The 21,716-nt window shown below is 34.7% G+C and overlaps 2 protein-coding genes across 3 annotated transcripts; both read left to right on the top strand.

Moving 5' to 3' along the window:
- Positions 1-942: 942 nt before the first annotated feature.
- On the top strand, positions 943-10,344 carry LOC143547111 (putative protein phosphatase 2C 42). Its single transcript, XM_077038617.1, has 6 exons — positions 943-1,044; positions 1,172-1,759; positions 3,009-3,379; positions 3,911-4,147; positions 4,787-5,373; positions 10,266-10,344. Exons 2-5 carry the CDS (start codon positions 1,453-1,455, stop codon positions 4,997-4,999), a joined length of 1,128 nt encoding a protein of 375 aa, XP_076894732.1. The 5' UTR covers positions 943-1,044; positions 1,172-1,452; the 3' UTR covers positions 5,000-5,373; positions 10,266-10,344.
- Positions 10,345-14,603: 4,259 nt separating this feature from the next.
- Positions 14,604-20,468, top strand: LOC143547107 (uncharacterized). 2 transcript variants are annotated; one of them, XM_077038612.1, is made up of 3 exons: positions 14,604-14,793; positions 14,869-15,147; positions 20,089-20,468. In XM_077038612.1, the coding sequence occupies exons 2-3, from the start codon at positions 14,907-14,909 to the stop codon at positions 20,295-20,297; spliced, it is 450 nt and encodes a 149-aa protein (XP_076894727.1). In that variant the 5' UTR covers positions 14,604-14,793; positions 14,869-14,906; the 3' UTR covers positions 20,298-20,468. The 2 variants fall into 2 exon arrangements, with proteins under 2 accessions (XP_076894727.1, XP_076894724.1); XM_077038609.1 differs by having other exon boundaries at positions 14,604-15,147.
- The last annotated feature ends 1,248 nt before the right edge of the window (positions 20,469-21,716 follow it).

A 21,716-nucleotide genomic window follows, 5' to 3' on the forward strand; every position in this document is an offset into this window, starting at 1 on the left:
TACGTTTACGTGATATTTTTTTTCTTACACTTCTTATAATTTGTTTCGTATACAATATTGTACTACTTCCATAAAATAAAGAACAAATTAGATTTAAACAATAATCTAAACTATAATATATTATTCGATAATAATTCATACCGACAATATGACCAACAACACCGCTAACTTTCACTTTCATTACAAGAACAGTTTCTGTTTAACGGATATGTAACTTCATGTACCCTTAACTTTCACTTACTCTGTTTCAAACCAATCTTGTAACATTTTAATATGCATAAAAGTCAGCATATTGCTCAGCATCAGTAAGCAACATTATTTCTTGTTAGATTGAGATTGCTCTTGACAACAAAAGTAAAATTTATAAATCTCATTTGTCATGTTCTCTATATGATTATTATCTGTCGCTGCCGAGTCATAGTTTATATCATTAAAGATTAAACCCAAATTGCTAAAATCATCATCATCGTACTCAGTTAATCCCACTAATAGCAATGCTATGGTAGGGTCTGAGGAGGGTAAGATGTAGACAGCCTTACCTCTATCTCATAGGGATAGAGAGGCTGCTTCCGGTGAGACCCCCGGCTCGATAGTAGTTTTGCATCAAGCCTTGGACATAAGGCACATAGCACTCAATCATCGGGACACCGGCTGATCGGTGCATGTGCCCTTGTCTTTCGGCTATCAACGCCACCACATGATGCCTGATTAACCTTCCGCCACTTTTAACGTTATTTTCACGAGATTAGTAAAATAACGTCAAAATTAGTGCAATTTTACTTTTGCCCACCCAAGGGTTCACACATATATACATTATATGCGCGCACCACAAGCAGGGCGTTAATTTAGTAGTTTTGAACGCGTAAACTGGAAAAAATGTGAGGCATTGAAAATAACAAGAGCCAACAAAATAAAACAAACAAACAAATTGCTTCTTCCTACGCCACCTTCGGATTTATATCAACAACACATGCACTTCTCTCTCTTCTTCTTCAGATTCACTTCTATTTCATACCCAATTATCTGTCTGAAACATCATTGTAAGTATATACCCACAAGTTATCTTTTATTATTATTATTATTTGATCTTTTATTTATTTATTTATTTATTTATTATATTCTTCAATCTTTTGACCAAAAGTTTTGATCTTTTTGTTAAATGTGTATTTAGATGTGGATTTGCATTCATAGGTTTCAAGATTCTGTGTCAAAGCTTTGATCTTTTTCTTTTGACAATTTCAAGAGTTTCAAAGATACCCATTTTGGGATTTGTGAAAACATAAAAACAAATGTGGGATTTGTGCTAAAAGATTTCATCTTTTTGACAAATTCAATATTTTCAAAGGAGCCCAGGTTGGATTTGTGTTGAAAGATTTGATCTTTTGAGAGAAAGAGAGAATTCGGGTTCGGTAATCCGGTTTTGATTAGGGGGTTTTGTGCAAGAGATGTGGGATGTTCAAAAAACTGATAAATTGTTGTTCGCTGTGTTGGTTCGGGCACGATACTAATAATAATAATAAGGAAAGTGTTGTTAGGATCAATGGTGATTTTGGGAAAGACGGGTTGTTGTGGTATCATGATATTGGGAAACATGTGTATGGGGGGTACTCCATGGCTGTAGTTCAAGCAAACCAGGTGCTTGAAGATCAGAGCCAGATAGAGTCCGGTCCCTTTGGGACGTTTGTTGGAGTTTATGACGGTCATGGTGGGCCCGATGTCGCACGATACGTTTGTGATCATTTGTTCAGACATTTTCAAGGTTTGTTGCTGAACATGTTAATTTTTGTACTCATTATATGTGATTTAAATCATAATCTGATCTTGTGTTAAAGTGTAATGCTAGATTATATCTATTAGGTTATAGATTTAACTGTTTAACATAATTTGTAAAGTTTGATACTCTAGTATTTACAACAAACTTTTACCTGTTTATTTGAATCTGATTTAAGAGTAAATTTCAAATTTTGTCCGTTATGTATTACCCACATCACGAAATGTGCCATTTAAGCTGGATAGTTACACTGAGTGTCATTTGTTTTGAAATGTCATCACGCTTTATGTCCTTTCCGCTAAACGAAGTTAGCTTTTGAGGTTAGTGTTATGAAAAATGATCACTTTTCCCTTACCCCTTAAAGGACGAAATGTGTAATTCTCACTAATCTTTTTATAATTACTTTGAGTTTAAATAAACTAATTAAAATATTTGATAATGATCTGTTTTATCCAAACATAGTTGAATTTGCAGTGATTAAATTAATATACAAGTGGCAAGATGGGTGGGGTGGTTAACAGGTCGGTTTTAGTTAGGTCGGGTTGACCCGTAAGCCCATATATTGACATTTTTTGGTTTTTAATGTATAAGTAGTGCATTTAATATCTGATTAAGTGATTAAGGAGGCTATATGAATTAAACTAAATTCACTCTGGGGGACTTTGACCTAGGGGTGTTCATCGGTTTGGATATCGGTTTATTAGATTCAGTTTTGAATTTGTTTTGGCCTAACTGACAACCGAACCGATCCAAATTAGAAATGTATCTAGCCGAGTCAAATTTAAAAGACTAAACCGGTTATTCGGTTATCTGATTAAATTCGGTTACCATTTGGTTTATTCAATTGAGTTTTGAGTTTAATTGGTCCTAACTGAAAACTGAACTGATCCGATTTAGAAATGTGTCTAACTGAAAAGAATTCGACTTTAATAAGTTTACAGTTCGGTTATTTGATTATATCGGTTATTATTCGATCCGGTTATCTAATTAAGCGAAGATTTGTGGAACCGAAAACTGAATTCACAATTCGGATACGGTTAGGAACGAAACTGAAAATTGAATTTACAATACGGTTCAGTTTTTTCCGGTTACTGATATGGTTTGGCTTTTGGGGTTTTGCACTTACCAAAATTTCGAGAATCAAAATGGCCCAAATTGGTCTCATACCAAGAATTTAAATAGAAGATAGGATTTTTATTTGATTAATCTTAAGGTTGGTGTTTAACTGTTTATGCAGCATACACAACTGAAAATCATGGTATTGTGACACCGGAAACGATCAAAAGGGCATTTCTTGAAACCGAGAACGGGTTCACGACTCTTGTATCCAAAATGTGGAACGCTCGACCCAGCATTGCAACCGTCGGATCTTGTTGTTTGGTTGGGGTCGTTTATCATCATACGCTTTTTGTTGCAAATCTTGGAGATTCTCGTGTCGTGCTCGGTAGGAAAGTTGGTAGCAGTGGAGGCATAAGCGCCATTCAGTTATCAAAGGAACATAATGCTAATCTTGATAATATTAGACGCGAACTTAGAGATTTGCATCCACATGATCCTCAAATTGTGGTAATGAGACATGGAGTTTGGAGGGTTAAAGGCATTATTCAGGTATTATACTAAACGAATGAAAATGAGCACATTTCAAATTCGTTCATTTATGTTTGTGAACGTTAGGTCATTAAATTCAATTATGTTAATTTAGGTTCGTAAATTTACGTTTGTTTAAGTTTGCTAACATAGTCATTGAAATTTTTTTTGGCCCGCTACAACTTAGTCTAGATTTAGTAACTTTTTAGGCCCAATACATTGTTCTTCACATTACTTTTAATTGGTTTTAGCTCAGTTATGCTTGTTCGTTTATGTTTGATTTACATTCGTGAACCGGTCGTTTATATTGTTTACGAATGAACTCAACGAATGCGAACATTTTCATTTTCTTCACGAACAAACACAAACAAGGAAAGCCCGCTCTTTTAATTTTTTGTGTTTCGATCGCTTGTTCTGTTAGAGTTAAACTTTCATTCAGTTTGTTTATAAGCATGTTTTGTTTATAAAATAATGATAAAAACACACTCACTGGTGAGCAATAAATAAGCCGATTTGTGTGTGTTTTATCTTAATTTATTCTACACTTTGTAGGTTTCTAAGTCAATTGGGGATGCGTATATGAAGCATGCGCGGTACAACAAGGAACCGATTGCAGCAAAATTTCGGCTCCCGGAGCCGATGGTGATGCCGATTTTGTCTGCTAGTCCATCTATCATTTCGCATCCGATTCAAGCGGGTGATTCTTTTCTTATATTTGCTTCTGATGGTTTATGGGAACACTTGAGTAATGAAGAGGCGGTTGATATTGTTCATAGCAGTCCACGTGCGGTGAGTTTCTTGTTAGTTTATGCCACTTGTTTTATAACTTATTACGAGTTCATTTTAATATTCCAATTAGAGTTGTTGAAAAAGCTCGCAGTCTGCTCAAAACTGGCTCGTTTGTAAAAAGCTGAGCCCGAGCCAGGGTCGGATCGGCTTGTGGCTCACTCATTAACTGGCTCGTTGGCTCGTTTAAATTATAGCCCAAATGCATACTCACACATAAATATATGTGTGTATACTGTATACATTGTAACTTAAAGGCACATGACAATTTTTAATGAAAAAAATTTAAAAAATAAAAAACAATTGAAAATTCTCGTTTGACTCATTTAAAAATAAAGCCCAAATTTGAACAAATACACACACAAATATATTTAGTGTGTATGTGTGTGTATATATATATCAGTATGTTACAAATATTATGTTTTGTTTTTATATTTGTTATTGTTTGTAAAATATAAAAATTGATTAAACGAGCCGGGCTCGAGCTCGAGCTCAACATTTTAGCTCGGTAAAATAAACAAGCAGAGCTATGGCCCGGCTCTGCTCAGCTCGTTTACAGCCTTATCTCTAGTGGTCCAAATAAAAAAGAAATGGGTCAAACACGATGAAAGTCACCCGAAATGTATTTATTTTTCTTTGTAGGGAATTGCCAAGAGGCTGGTGAAGGCTGCTTTACACGAAGCAGCTAAAAAACGAGAGATGCGGTATTCCGATCTTCGTAAGATTGATAAACGTGTAAGGCGACATTTCCACGATGATATAAGCGTAGTTGTTCTGTTCTTAAACCATGATCTCATATCTAAAGGGTCAGTCAACGGCCCTCACGTCTCCCTCCGAAGTGCATTAGAACACTAGTTTCTGTTATGGTAACTTTAATATTTAAAGGATGATATTTTTTTTCTTTTATTTGGGAACCGTTTTATGGCTGATATTGAGTTTGATTTTGTTTGAGGGTATTTATTTTTATGAGTAACCGAAGGCAAATTTTTTTTTCTATGTTAGTTTGTATTTGATGTGTTAAAAGTTGTGCATTTGCCTGTTTTATTCCCGTTAGGATGTTCATGGTCTGATGGTCAAATTTGGTTGGTTTGTCACAAAATTTGAACCAAAATTCTTAATATGTTTTCGGGGAAGAACAAATCAAACCGGTTGGGTGGATCGGTGAACCGACTTCTTTTAGCTGTTTGAACAAATTAAAACTTAAGTTAACGTAACGAGCACCCCTGTAGGTTAACGCCATTTGCAGTTTAAGCACTTGTGGATTTTTTGCACGCTTACCATATTCTTTTTGTCAATGTGAACCCTCCTCCGTTCAGTCAAATGTCCGTTGGAGTGTTAGAATTCGTACGAAAAGACAATTAGACCCTTGTAGTTTGCAACTTACATTCGCACCCTCTCTTCTTTCTCTCTCCCTACACCACTACCACACAATTTCTTTCTTTATCTGGCTCTCTCCGGGTCATTCAACTTGAGGGCGAAATGACGTGCGTCTCCATTAGGTGGTGATCGTGTACCAAAAGATGTTTCATCTCCATGAGGTTGTAACCTGATTAATGTTTTTGATTGTATTGTACTTTCTTGACTTTGGAACAAAAGATTATAGAGTGATTTCAAGTCAAATGGTGCCTCAATTCTCGGAATTATAATGCAAACCAAATACAGCAAAATCAAATTTTCTTTTCCAAAACTGAATAATAGAAGATGCATTCGAGTTCAAAACATCAAAACCCCTAATTATATACATCCAAACTCATACCCACAAAGAAATCAGAAACAAAATCAACGTATATGAAAGCTTAATTGAGTGTCTGGTGATTGATTTGGTGGAGATAACAAAGTCTGTTTTGCGTGGCAGGGAGTGTAGAAGAATCTAATTGATATACGGTCTGCTCGAACTGCCTAACAGCACACTGCTGAAGCATAAGTGCATCTTCTGTTAGGTTCCGATGGTGATCATCAAAAAATTATTTATTAAAACCCGGTTCAATAAATATTTCAAATAATAGTTTATAAGAATAATCTATCTAACAAAACCGATGAGATAGATATACTGGATGAGATATCGAAGTTCAACGAATGAGTGTTGGTTGATGAACGGCGCGGAGGCGGTGCAGTGTGGCGGCGAGTGATGGTGATGTGGTGGTGTCTTGCAGAGGTGATATATGTTTGCTGTCGTGATTAACAGAGAAGGAGATAACACGTTTTGTTTGTTTTTTCTTTAAACTTTTTTGTTTTTATAGGAACCCTTTTTTTTACGGCTCCAAATTAATTGGAGTGTTTTCCAAGTCAATCCTGTATTATCATTATATAATTATACTATGTTAGTAGTCCCTGTGATACACGGGTTTAATAAAATATAAAGATGTATTATAAAGTTTAATAAATTAGAAATTACTTGAGACAAAAAGAAAGTTACATGATTATGTTAGATATGTTGTGAAACAAGCCTAATAGCGTTCTCAACGTGCCGCCCGTGTAGTCAATCATTTGCATCTTCAGCCATTTACTTGCGAATCCTTAGGTTGAATAACGTTTCATGATCTTCATTTGAAAACTTCTATTGCATCATCTCGTAAACATATACCACTGTATTGATAACCCTATTGTGTTTTTCTGCATCGACAATACTAGCCAAACTTGTTTTGATGAGTTAGTAAAATATAAGTACATATCTTTCATACCTGAAATATATATATTTTAACCCATTCTGATGTCTCCTAGCTATACACATGTTGATAAATATAAATAAAAGATATAGAAATCATGTATAGTTAGCAATAAATAATAATGTGCATATGCATTTAATTGTGATACTTTTGAACCCAGAATATTTCATATTGTGATAGGAAATGATATAGAGTGCATTGTTGGACATCTTTTAACGTACTCAAAGAATGAATCTTGTATTTGGTAAATTGTCTCAACATTTTCATATGTACTTTGATAGATTGATAAACATATAATTACACATATACTCAAACCGCAAGTTGAGCAATAATCACATCGTGTCAAGGTATTTCAAAAATTCTCCTTCTAAAAGTTCTGCAATTTCTCTCGATGATGTGTATAACATCACTGTAAACTGTGATTATATGAACTTTAAGAGTAAAATTTTGATAAAAGTATTACTAATGACATCCAACTTATCCCCCTCCGTATCAAAATAATTATTGAGTGTACCATGCTCAATCCGACTATATCAGTCCATACGCAATAAGCATAACTCTATGCATTTTCCAATCTATCATGAACTTCTTTCCAACTTGACAAATTATGCATGTGTATTCACTTTTCTAGGATTTTTGCTGCATAAATTTGCTCATTTGACACATCAATTTTGTATCACATATCAAAGGTCCATATTGTACCATTTCTTTATTTATTGAGATATTGTACTCATCATATAGATTCTCTTCTATGTGTATGCTTATTGATGCACAAGAATTCCATCATTAAGATGTATTAGTTAACCTTTCAGGTATTCAACTACCTTAGGAAACTCTTTAGGAGTTACATTTATATTCAACATATTCAATAATCATAACATATTCAAATATGAATCTGTATACAACATGAGTCATAGTGTTCTCGAGAATTTAATTTACATGATTTGATAATTCAAATCCTTCGAAGACTTTCTTGTAAACTTTCAGTATCAACTGAATCACACTATTTATTAGACTCATATCAATTCTCTGTTTTTATTATCAGACTATTTAGATATCGGAAAGTCATTGCTTCCACTATTGGAGAATGTGTCTCCTTATAATTAATCATGGGTCTTTGCAAAAATTCTTGTGCCATCAATTTTTCCTTATATAACTTGATGAATTTTCATAACTCATATTCAATACCCGTTTGTATCTAACACATTTTACAACTTTAGTTGTAAAAACTTTCCTTTATTTAGAGAATTCAACTCTGCCCCGTTTGCGTCTTTCCACTTTGGCCAATCATTTTTACAGGCAAATTTAGAATATTGATCCACCTCATCATCATTTCAAGCGCTAGTTATACATATATATAAAAGTATAGCGACGTCGACTTTATTTCGATTCCATATATCTTTGTAGACATGATACAATATAATTTATTGAGAGCTCTTTGTTTTCAGGTACCTAAGGTTCTTCAAGAACCATTATGTCTAATCTCTTTCAAGAGACCTTTTACTGCACCTCGACTTGACCATCTTCATTACTTGCTCCAATTTTCGAGGATATTTTACCTTTGGAACCGATTGGTCTACCATGTTACACGCGTGTATTAGACCCATTATCAATATGCTTTTGTCCTTCTTAGACAACTTTAATTGGAGCATTAGCAGTTGGTATATGTGTCTTAGATAGACACTCTCTTTTAGTCAGTGAATCGTCTGGTAATTGATTCATTAATCTTTATACATGAATTATCCTTTAAACTTTTAGTTCATAGAGGATCAATGATAATTTATTTCAACTAAATTCATTTTCCAACTGCTTTATTTCTCCCCCTAATGTTGGGAATGTTGATTCACTGAAGTGAAAACTAATGAGCTATAAAAAGATTAACGGCTCTAAGTATATAATCATATATATCGACATAAATTCCCAACTTCCTTTGTGACCTCATCTTTGTGTCTTGTGGTGGATTAATTTCAGTAGTTTTAATTACTTAAACCAATTGCTTAAACCTTTATAATGCATGAAGATGTGATTCTTATAATCAACAAAGAAAATATAACTAAAGAAATTGTAATCATCACTTCACATAATGCTCTTTATTTAATTTAATAAATTATAAGATCAAAATTAAATGATGTGGGAGAATAATAACTATTAATCAAGGTTTTATTTATTTTTCTAAAAAAAACCGTTAATTTAGAGGCTAATTAAAGGAAGGATTTTCAAACGATTACAAAACCATATTTATGTGCATTGCTTGTTTAAAAATACATAGTACATGTCTCCGGAGGTTTTCTTGGATTTGGGTGGTTCTGCCCACCAACTACAAGAAACACAAAACCAAGAATACTGTTTGTGTCCGTCTTCTTTGGTTAATACAGTGACCAGAAAACTATTTCCTTTTTCATTGTAAAAAGAATGTAGTGGGCATGGAAGTAAATTAAACAATATTTTAAAATCTTTTCAGATGCGAGTCTATCTTTTTATTGGGCTGAAAAAGAAATACTATTTTTCAATATAATGATGATGTTCACAGTTTCATAATTCTATTCAAATGATAAATATAAATCACCTTTTAACCCAAAATTGTATGCATCTTAATATGGATTATGTTTTAGGGAATAAAGACCAATGATAAATAAATTAGACAATACCAGCGTACCTTATGATAAAGCAATCATGTTCCAAAAGCAACTCGTGCTGATAACGTGTTGTGAAACAAGCCTAATAGCAAACCAATAGAGATGAACATGTAGGGAGAAATAGAGAGATTTCATTAATTAGATGTATTGCAATGAGATACAATATGATATTATATAAGGATGGGAAAATTTGAAGAATAAGCCAAACCTATTTTAGGTGTTGATAACCATAATTATAATTATTCATAATAAGATACTCATATATAACACGGGTTAGTTAAAAACTATAATGGAAACAACTACACAATATGAAACAGTTAGAAAGAATTTGAAAAATAAATATAAAGATGTATTGTATATAGTCGAATTGATCAAAAATTACAAGAAAAAAAAATTACCTGTTGAATGCAATTCATAAAGTGTTATGGATTAGGAATCATCTTAAAAGTATATATCGTTCCGTCAAATCAAAATATTATAACCTTTGAAAAGAATAAAGTGTGTTAATTTTTTCATATATAATGATGTTGTGGTACTTGATCGTTGTGTGTATGTACTATCATATATCTATTTTAATTCGAATCAATATTATCAACATTACATTATAGAAAATATATATACACGCTAATGAGATCTGCACAAACTTTCGAATCAAGCTTCAACTTGACAGTTAACTAAAAGTTTGCACTCAATTAATCATACATGTTGCAAGGGTAGCATTATTTCAAATGAAAATAACAAAATTAAAACTAATTAGAAATTAAGTACTTCCCCTGTATAACATATTTAGATTTGAAGGTATCTACCACCACGTCTTAGGCCTTGCCTAAGCATACTCAACATAAAAGAAGCACATGCATCCCATGTTCTTGCAATTTCTTTGTGACATAGGTTATGACAAATACTGAATCTTTGATTTTGTTTTTTTTTCTTGAAATAGCTTGAAACTTCTTGCTATGAAATAAGCATACCAAGCGTGTCAAAAGACAAGAATACCCCTCTGCATTTTTACTTAAAAATTATGATTCATTGTTGCACATATGACCAAAATACCCTTTTACAAAACATAAATAAGTGCAACAAAATCAATACTGAATCCACTTTTCGAATTCCTAAAAATTCAAGACATTCAGTTGAGTCAGTTTACTTAGAACTTCATGATTGTAATGAAAAAGAAAAGGCTCGAAAGGAATAACAGGAATTTAATGGTCACCCAATCCAATCAAGTCTCATTCGCTTTCATATCTTATGTTGCCTTAAACTCAAGACATCATTCACTGTAAAAAATGGTAATGGTATGTGAACAAAATAATTTTTGAAAACAATATCTTAATAAAAGAAGGGGGGGGGGTGGTGGTGTAAGAATTAGTTACCAATCGTCGTGTCTGTCCAGCAACGAACACAAATGAGAATTGAAGATCCCGTTTTGACTGGAATCAAACTGATTTTTTTTAAAGTGGGCCTTTTTGACCCAAACCAAATTGATGATTTTTTAAAGCCACTCGTTCTAACCCAGACCAAATTGACGCTTTTTTAAAATGACATGAACTCATTTTGCTCAGAACCCATATTGACGCTTTTAAAATGATCCATTTGACATGAAGTTACTTTGCCTATATCACATATTGACCCGAACCCATTCTGACCCATGACCGGAACCCTCAAGACCGACCAAGTTTGCCAGGTCTAAAGCTTACATATCATAACTTTCAACCTCCACGAATCACGATGGTGTGTTCCAAGTCAAGTCATCCAAGAAACAAAGGTTTGTAAGTAAGAAATGATTACATATGGATGTATAATGAATGAGTGAGTGTCGAACTTTAAATTTGTTAAAACGACCGTCAAACTGAAAATAAAAAATATATGACCTTTATAAGTCAATCGGTTGTTGACTTTTATGGTAACACATATTGTTATTTTTAAAACACTATCATAGCAATTACATAAGTAGTAAGACTCGCCTTTTAAAACAAATTCATTGAAATAAACGAATCGTACCTGTTTTGGTTCTCCATTACTGCCACCAGTGGTTGATAATAGCACATAATTTGCCATATCATAATATTGGCCAACTAAACTGTGCAGATTAGTTCAAATTGAGTTTCTTATTCTTTTTAAGTATTGAGGGTTTTTCCTATAAAAGTCAGGTTATATGACCACAAATTGACCAGAAGGTAACATAACGACCACTAATTGCCATTTCCATTATGTCTCCTAGCTTCTGCAAGTTACTAAAAAAACAGCATATTGAAAGAAAACATGTATAATCAAAATAAGCAAATTCAAGTAGGACAAGAATGAATAAGACAATCACTTGCCAAGAGCACCATCAATGAAGTGGACCGAAACATGACAGCAAAGTATGTTGCAAAAGATCCTGTGACCACATTTCAGATGTACTTCAAACCGAGCATAATGACATTATAATATAGACCACCAGTTGGCTTATAAGTGTATGCTTATATTTTACATAACTAACAACTTAAAAGTAGAGCGTTCACCTCTCAATCCATCAGCACCCAAGACAACTCTGACCATCTGCGATATACAATTTTGCTTCTGATCACAGGCAATCAATGCACCGACATTAAAATGTAGAACACAAGATGTAAGAACTTGTACATCATATCTAATCATTGAAACACCTAAAAATGAAGTAAGATCGTTAAAAATCAATCGTCACATGAAACAACACATCCGACATGATCTTTACCAAACATTCATTCATACATATATATCTCTACACAAGTAAATTTCACATTTTCCATTTAAATCTCATAGTTTACTCATTGTGACATTTTATCGAACACTTGGTGTGCTTGAAACTTTAATTTAAGCATGTTCCAAGCTAATGTTATCAATTCCATTAAAAACACATGTGAGCCAACTCAACAAATTAATCTCTAAAATACATAGGCATATATAATAAGATGAATTAAATTCCTTAACAATCAAATTAAACCACTCTCTTCGATTAGTACCCTATGTTACGTTTTAAACAAGTGAAACAGTAAACAAATCCAAGACCCAATACACGATCGAACAATATTTGCTCAAACACACGAGCGTTTCTTATTATTTGAAAACAAGAAAAGAGAGTTATAAGACAAACTTAAATTCAATACAAGACACACTTGATATTTTTTACAACTAAACCATACAATCCTCATTTCAGTGTTGTTACATTTTGGTAATAAAATTTTTCTATATCATTTTTTAATAAAGTTTGTTTGATTTTTCAACAAGTAAGACCTTAAGGGTGAGTGTAGTGAGGCGCGGACGACGTGGCCGCCGCGCACATCACTACCCCTGTTGAGTGGACGTGGGCGCGGACGGCCGGAGCGGACTGGTCCACGGGGGTGGATCAAAAACTTGGGGGTGGATCAATCAAGCCCCATTACACCCTTTGGGGCTTGATCCAAGGGCTTGATCATGTGTCACGTCAGCGCCTACGTGTTGTAAATATATTGGATCACTTGGGGGTGGATCAAGCCCCACTACCCTTTGCCTAAACAATGGTTCAAGTTGTTACCACTTTGTATACAAATAATATCAACTAAACTGTTGGTGTGCAATAAACCAATTACAAAATTTAGAAATTAGCCTCGAGTTTATCTTAAGCCTTGAATTGTAACTAGCTGTTTATTTATCATTACTTATTTATAATTTTCTAATTAATCTAATTTATTTGTTCATATATACATTTGAATATTCTACTATACATCTCCAGGTGATGCTAAAGAAGCTTTTATAGTCATACCACTATAGAATTGTGTTACACAGAAAAGATGGACCCAAGGTAGGAACTTTACTTCTAAGCATGCATTTTTTATTTTCGAGTTGTTGAAAGATCAAGCCCTCGAACGAGTTTGAGTTCCATTAAACTGTGAGGTATATTTTTTATTTCTTTGAATTCATCTACATTGCTTCGGAATTCATGCTATATATCTACATGTATTACATCATGTTTGTATATTTTTGTTTTAATTAAAGAAATGAGCTTTACATTTAAATGGTTTTATCGTGTTTAAATGTAAAGGTTAAATGTTAGGGTTACATATGTTTATAATTTTGCCCATTTGGCTAAAAAGTTTTAATCGAGTCGGTTGGCTAGAACATTTTATTTGGCCTGACTAGAACCAAGGAGATTCATTAGAAAGCTTTTCTATTTGTTAATTAATACCGTAATAAATTTGTGTTTATAAATTGACATCAAATCAGTCATTTATGTATAGTGGTCTCATAACATACTTTAATTATTATTTTTTATGCTGCCCGTTTCGACCTATACTTATATTAATCCTAAGCCGTGATGACCCAAACAAATCCAACTTTAAAAAAAAATATTTGTTATCATCTGAATCGGATGATCTTTTCTTATAAATGGTCCACTCTAACCCAATGGGTTTGGTGAAAAAGAGTTAGGCTCAAAACAGGCCATTTTAACAATACTATCAATTTGATTTGATTCTGTTAGCAAGAGCTATATCTAAAATTTTGTTATGATGGTCGTTGAAATATTCCACTTCCTTAGGTGTGTTCATGTCATGAATGATGTTAATTTGTTAAGTACTTAAGTGATGACTAAACTTAGGTGTGTTCTATTGCAGGTCCTGCATGATCAAGTTAGTAGTGCTAACTTTGGGATTGTATAGAGAGCATTAGACAAGTATAGGCATATTGTAACGCGTGCGTTGGTGCAAGTGTACTCAACAATGATTGTATACGGTTACATAACTGTAGCTCACAGCAAGATGTCATTTTGTACATTGTATATTTTTATTTGTACTCGTAAACTTTGTTAAAAAAAGATATGTTTAAATGGGTGGCTTGGTAACAGTTGTGGTCAAAACAACTAATTTTCCGTACCAATACGTTTCATACAGCTTATCACGAGGGATTGACAAACTAACACAACACAAGTCTTATGTTGTATAATTATTCGTCAAAACTTAAAACCTAATCAATATCACAGACCACGGCAGCGATCTCCACAACCGCAGTTGGCTGTACGACTACAGTAAGTTTCAGTACACAAATTATTCCGTCTGATCTGATTGATAATACTATATATATTTTGTTTGTTGTGATTTAGGGTTTGTGTTGAAACATAATGATTCATATGAAACCCTAGGATCTAATTACAGGACTTGAAGATTGTTGCTTTACTAGAAACCCTAGGTTTTCATTTTCTGTTTAGAATTGTATGCTTCACTCTGTTTTTTTCATTTATTATTCAGGTATGGCTGGTGAAAATGGAAATTTTCCGTTGATGGGGCTAAATGTTGAGTTAGGGTATTTCATTATTGTGCCGGACCCTAACGGTGGCGTTCAGTTGGCGCCGGTAGGTGGTGGTGTTTTCCCTGCTGCACACTTCGGGGCGCATCTTATTCGGGGGCCCGGTTTCCGTTTTTGCCAGAACTGATCAATCCACCCCCACCGCAAGGTGATTGTCCAATGCCGGTTCCAAGAATTATGCAGTCATTAATTCGTTTCCTGCAAGCATGTGATTTTCTTTTGGAAGCTAATTTGGAGGACCTTGTTCGACAACAAAATTTCAGAGCCATACCGGCTCTTCGACAGGCAATTGGGGAGGTATTGACGCGGGCTCCGGATTTCTTTCCGCTAACCCTCCGAATGATGTGCTACCCACTTCGCCTTAATGACTCGTCTGAGGTCTCCCAATTTCACCCACAAGGTAAGTTCACTAAAACAAAACAGAGCATAATTTTAGTACAATCTGTTTTTACTTGATTTCATTATTATTACTAAAAATAAAATTATCATAAATAATATATATTTGCTATATGTAAAGTTATAAGTGAAAATTTTGGAAAATCTTCAAAATATAGCCCATTTGAGGTGACCCGCTTTTTTTTGTATATGAGTATATTCCCAAAATAGCCTTACAAAATTCATCGGCGGCGACAAGTTTTGAACCAACTCAGTTGACGTTGACGATTTTTGTTTGAGCCAATCAAAACCAACCACATGTTGCAAATTCGTCGATGTCGCAAACTTTTGATCGCAATCCGTCGGCTTCGACAAATTATGAACCTAACCCGTCATGGCTGACCAAGTTTTGAAATTTGTTTTCTTTAAATATTTAAATATTATAGTCAGTTTAACACATATTTAGTTTTTTATTTATAACTGTTAAAATATAAGGTTTTACAAAATTTCGAGTATACCGTTGAGACATACTTATATTTATCTACGTGTAGATATAAATATTACTTAAAACCGAGCCGGGTCAAATTTATATCGAAATGCTTAATAAAAACTTGGTCCTACTCGGTTTTGAACAAAATTTATGTCACGCGGATAAAAATAAGGATGTTTTAACGATATATTCGAAATTTTATACATTAAAAGTTCATAAAGTAAAACAAATTATGAGAAGAATTCAATATAATATTAAGTTAAATATAATAATATAAAAATAAAAAATTAAAACTTATATAATGCGTTTGTTCAAAATTTGTCGGAGCTGACGGACATGGCTAAAAAATTGGCGGGGGCAACCAACTTTGGTTTAGGCGGAAGTCAGGTTGGGTTCAAAATTTGTCGGAGCTGCAGATTTTGATAAAAACTTGTTAGATTGAGTCCTCTAAGATGTTTACTTTCACTCACTATCATCCAAAAACCCAGTTAAGGAATGCGCTAAGCACATGAGGGTATGAAGGTAATTCTATCCTTTGTTATTAACACACACACATATATATATATATATGTTAAATAAACTAAAATATATATTTCTATTATACTCCCCTCTTTATATCCCCTATATAATAAAAGAGAGCAGGCTAGGCCACTTGTTCCCCTTCGTGGTGATTTCTAGTTAGGGCAAGGAGGATTGGTGGTCGGAGGATGATGGAGGCGGGTGATTTGGTTGCTTAGATTAGGATATTGGTGTTAGATATAGGCTTTTTTTGTTAGTTTTTTTATAATAAAAGAAAACAAAGTGGGTCCCATTAAATAGTTAATTTTTAATTTATTTTGTTTTTAAAGTTAAGGGGTGAAATAATCATTGGCCCTTATATAGGTTTTTTTGGTTAGTTTTTTATAATAAAAAAATAAAACAAAGTGGGTCCCACTAAATAGTTACCCCCTCTGTCCAATTATAAGTATCCTAGTTTGACTTTTCAAGTCTTTCTTTTGCAACTTTGACCGTAAATGTTTTTGTTCGTGTCATATAATACTTGATGAAAATTATATCTGTTGGGTTATGAAGGCCTTTGGGCCGGTTTTATTAGGAGGCCCAGTTTTGGTTCCTAATTATGTTTAACCCTAATATTGTTTATTATATATATCCCATCATGTAATTGTAATCTTTGTTCTGAGCTAATAAGAAAACCTAGTTGCAGCCCGTGGACGTAGGTCCCCTCGCGGGGACCGAACCACGTTAAATTCTTGTGTCGTTTATATTTTCGTTTATGCGTGTTTATCGTTGTGCATGTGTGTGCTGTTTCGCTTCCGCGCGCCGCTTTGTTCCTAACAAGTGGTATCAGAGCTTTGGCTTGTTGGACACACGGTTCGTTGCACTGGTAACGATTTCGCATAAGGTTTTGGTTCGAATCTGTTTTTTGGTGATTAGGGTTGGGTGGGTCCGTCACCGTGAATAACTCTTGGAGGTCGCCTGTTTTTTTATTGGTTCGGTTGAAGGTCAAAAGGTTTTAAGGCTCAAATGTTCATCGGTTTTAAGGGTGATGATGTCGCCGAAAAACCGAGAATCTGGTTCGATTGACAAAGGATCCTTGGATGTTGTCGGATGTCGAGACATGTGGTTGGCTTTGTTGTTGCGAAGAGCAGATTTGGTCACCGGGTAGCGTTTTGCGTGCTGGTTTGTTTGGCCGGAAAAGCGTGGCCGGGGCTTCTCTTTTAGCTGCTGCATGTTGACGGTTCCTTGTTACAAGGAGGTGACCTACACGCTTTTGACTTGTTTTTTGTTTTATTTGACCAGTAAGTTTCAAAAGAAGCCCTGCGTGGGTCTTATTTCTACTGGGCTACTTTAAGTTGATGGGCCATTGTAGGTTTTTGGGCCAGCATTTGGATTTTGTGATTTTCTTATTTCAAGACTGGATGGGCCAAATGTAACAACTTGTTGGGCCGGTTCTTTAGCCTAAACACTGTTTTGGAATTATTTTAAGTTCGTGTTTTGGCGTTATTATCAACCATTATTATTTTAACCCGGTTTTGTGAAGACCATTTAGGTTCGGGTTCAGATTTGTTTGCAAGAGATTAGTCTGAGGTAACTTTATATAGTTTATTTACCGTTAGTTGATTTATCGGTTATTGCAAGAGCAAATCGGTTTATTTGACAGTGTTTGGTAGAACAACCGTCAAGTTATGGCCCGTGCCCTTGTTGTGTCTGTTCACTGTTTCCGATTTGTTCTCGTTTGTTATTGCTATAACTGAAGACGAGATGGTTATGATCGGAATGTTTGACGGTTTGGATTTTGGTTGATTGGTTTGTCATGTGAACTTGGATATAGTACTGGTGATGGATAAACTTGGAGAAAATGGAACCAGCGGGTGTGCTGGTGACGGCATAAGTGAAAAAAAAAATGAGGTTAGTGGCAAGTCATGTAAACTATTGCTCGTTTGGATGATCTTTCGATTAGGGTTTGAGTTAACTGATCGTGTGTACGGTCATAGAACCCTTGGTACCGCTTGATTTTATGAAAGTTCTACTGTTGTTATAGCTGTCTGCCTGTTAGCTGGTTCGAAACTGTGATTATTACTTCTTGTTCGTTTGGAATTGTGAAGTTATATCTTGTTTGGTGGTGATCAGTGGTACACCATTTGAGAGGTTCATAATCTCGTGTTGGGTAAAGTTATTTGCCGGGATAGTACGAGTGGGGTTCATCTCATGGAGTGTTGGTGTGGCATGGGTTGGGATAACAGAAACAGTGGGAGCTGGGCATAGTCGACTTGGTAGGTTGCGTAGAGGTGAGACATTTTAAGGGTCGATGTCGAAAGGTTTGGAATTCTGCTTTTGAGAATGTATCTGGGGTTGATGCATTGGGACTCAGTGAAGGCGGTGACGACTCTTGGGTTCAAGATTATGGTATGCTTTATTTGTTACTCACTTCAATGAAGCATTGTTGAATCTTTTAATTAAAGACTTTTGGAAGATACGAGTTTTTTTTTGTATCGTCGGAAGAAGTGAACCAACTTCCGAGTTATAAGGTCTTGGCTCGCTGAATCGGGTAGAGCTAAGGGGTTTCAGTTTGTAGACATGAAGCCTGGAGCCACAGTGATGTTAGTTTGAGCGTATTCGGAGGAGGTCTGAACATGTTCGGGGTTTTGGTAACAGTGGGAGCACGCAGGTGTGTTCTAGGTTTGTTTCCAAAGGGACGTTGGGTTCGGAGGACCAGGAATCCGAATGTGAAAATCTCTCCTGGTATAGTCTGCTGATTTGGAGAGTGTTTATCCTCTGGAAGTCTTTGAAGCCGGTTGTGTGAGTAAGTGAGGGTCGGTTAAGATTGAGGATGAGTCATTGGCGAGTTTTGTCATGGCTGGGTCTGGGATGACCTGATTGGAGTTCTCGGGAGCTTCAATAGGCCTTTCAGGTAACTGATGAGAAGGGCGGATGCAACCAGGGTGTGGATTGGTAGAAATCTTAGTTTGTTCCTAGAGAACTGGAGGCTTGGAGAACTTCTTTTGTTGAAGTTTTAGCTTGTTCTTGGAACTGGAGGCTTGGTAGATTTCTATTACTGAAGATTACTAGAGTTACTGGATGAATGAGATTGTTATATTTACTTGGATGGCAGGCTGGAATTTATCGCAAGGCCTTCAAGTGGGAGATTGTTGGGTTATGAAGGCCTTTGGGCCGGTTTTATTAGGAGGCCCAGTTTTGGTTTCTAATTATGTTTAACCCTAATATTGTTTATTATATATATCCCATCATGTAATTGTAATCTTTGTTCTGAGCTAATAAGAAAACCTAGTTGCAGCCCGTGGACGTAGGTCCCCTCGCGGGGACCGAACCACGTTAAATTCTTGTGTCGTTTATATTTTCGTTTATGCGTGTTTATCGTTGTGCATGTGTGTGCTGTTTCGCTTCCGCGCGCCGCTTTGTTCCTAACAATATCAATGTAAACCACATTTAAAACCCAATTCATTCATATATTTTACATCAAGTATTATATAACACAAACAAAAATATTGTCGGTCAAAGTTAAACAAGAAAGACTTGAAAAATCAAACTAGGACACTTATAATGGGACGGAGAGAGTAATTTTTAATTTATTTTGTTTTTAAAGTTGAGGGGTGAAATAATCATTGGCCCATCACATGCCTTGTACATGGTGTCACTTAATTGGGTTTTTGGATGACCCTTAATCAAGATGCAATAGGACGAGGTAATTAGTCTTTTAAAGGACAACGAGTGAAAGTAAATTTTTTAAAGGACTCGATCTATAAATAAGTTATGTTAATTGTGAGATGACTTAACTAAGGATTTGGATGAATGTTAATCAAAAGGACTAAAAGCGAGACACTTTTGTCATTTTAAGGACAGAGTGAAACCGAACTTTTTGAATGACATGATTCATAAAGTGACTATGTTTACAAGACAAAAGTTGTAATTCTTTCTTTATTTAATATTGTTAATATATAAATTTGTTTATAACAGCTCTCCGGTATACCGAGGATGGTTACCCATTATGGTCTCTTTGTGATGATCACGTGACGCTAATGGTAGGCGTGTATTATTGGACCGGATTCCAACGTTTGTTCTATACCAGTATATCGATTACTTTTGATGGACTGCGAATGCAGTTGACAGCTGCATGCGGAGTGGCGATTGAGCATCAATTTCGTGTCTACGTTGGGACGGTGTAAGGGTATGTTTTGGTTGAAGATGATGTGCACTGGAGGGATGCCGTGGACACTTTGGCTGCTCCTCGCATAGATCTATTAGTTGTTTCATTTTAGTTACATGTGAATTATAGGGATGAGATCAGCATAGATCTATTAGTTGTTTCATTTTAGTTACATGTGAATTATATGGATGAGATCTATCGGTACCGAAAATCGCAATTTTTTTGGCACCGATTTGGTACCAGTTTTTTAGCTTTCGATACCGGTATGGGATGGTGCCGGTATTGAAGGCAAAATTCAAAAAATATCGCTACCGCACCAGTACCAAAAACTCAATCGGTACCCCCCCCAATCGGTACCAAGTTAATATCGCTACCGCACAGGTACCGAAAACTCAAAACTTAGTATGAATATGGAACAACTTCGAATTTTGTTATTCACGGAAGAATATTTGTATTATTCTTAAAAAACTTAGTTTGACCTACCCTCTACGAACCTTTTATGAACCCCGCTTAGGAAACTTCCGCATATGCGGGTAATCTTTTACTTTTTTTATAGCTGTTTGTACTGTTTGTGATGCGTGCCCTTTCTGTTTCATGCGGGTGATGAGGATGATCCGCGGATGACTTCTGAGGAAACCCTGCATGATCCGCGGATATTATTTCATAGGTATTTGGAGCTTTTTGCTACTCTAACTCTATAACCCGTTTCATGAAAAGTCTACATATTCGTAAAATATTTTGTGATTGATGATATTATATTTTTTTATAGTTAAAGTCGATTAAAAAAATCTAACAAGACGTACGTTGTTGAAAATATCAAAATTTGCAAGTGTTAAAAGACAAAAACTTGAAATAATCCGGTATTTGCATGTTGAGTAGTTATGATAGCTTATTTCATGTACACGTTTTTATCAAGTAAATTTTTTGTATCAAACTCCACTAAATCATACAAAAATTACATATAAAGTTTAAATGTGTGCATTAAACTTGACGTACAACAGCAATTTAATTAATGGCCACTAACATATACCTCTACAAAGATCATTATTATATATTATGAATACGAACCAGTTAAGAGTCCGTGCTTTACACGAATAAAAAATATAAAAGAAAGAAAAAAAAATTATTATATGTGATACTTAAATTCAATCATTTAATATAATAATTTTTATTATTAAATTTTTGATATATTATGCACTAATTTTAAATTGAAACCCAAATTTTAGCTTTTGATTTATTTAAAATAAAATATTAATACAGATATTGTTATATCAAATATTGTGTGTATAATATTTATAACAAGATGTATAATATTTATAACAAGATGTCACAACTTTGAAAACTAAATTTAGACAGAATTACAAATTTTGTTCTTTAAAATAAGACGAATTACGGTTCGTGTCCTTTTCTAAGTTTCCTTGCAAGCGGTGTACTTTAA

The sequence above is a fragment of the Bidens hawaiensis genome, unplaced genomic scaffold (genome assembly GCF_021521415.1).
Source record: "Bidens hawaiensis isolate Kalapana, Puna unplaced genomic scaffold, B.hawaiensis_p1.1 tig00014618_1, whole genome shotgun sequence".
NCBI classification, from domain to species: domain Eukaryota; kingdom Viridiplantae; phylum Streptophyta; class Magnoliopsida; order Asterales; family Asteraceae; genus Bidens; species Bidens hawaiensis.

Bases quoted from the DNA above. Each gene is read 5' to 3' on its own strand.
- LOC143547111 (XM_077038617.1), top strand. From the start codon at position 1,453: ATGTTCAAAAAACTGATAAATTGTTGTTCGCTGTGTTGGTTCGGGCAC. The intron at 1,760-3,008 runs GTTTGTTGCTGA...CTGTTTATGCAG, and splicing joins TTTGTTCAGACATTTTCAAG to CATACACAACTGAAAATCAT. The intron at 4,148-4,786 runs GTGAGTTTCTTG...TTTTCTTTGTAG, and splicing joins TTCATAGCAGTCCACGTGCG to GGAATTGCCAAGAGGCTGGT.
- LOC143547107 (XM_077038609.1), top strand. From the start codon at position 14,907: ATGCCGGTTCCAAGAATTATGCAGTCATTAATTCGTTTCCTGCAAGCA. The intron at 15,148-20,088 runs GTAAGTTCACTA...TGTTTATAACAG, and splicing joins CTCCCAATTTCACCCACAAG to CTCTCCGGTATACCGAGGAT.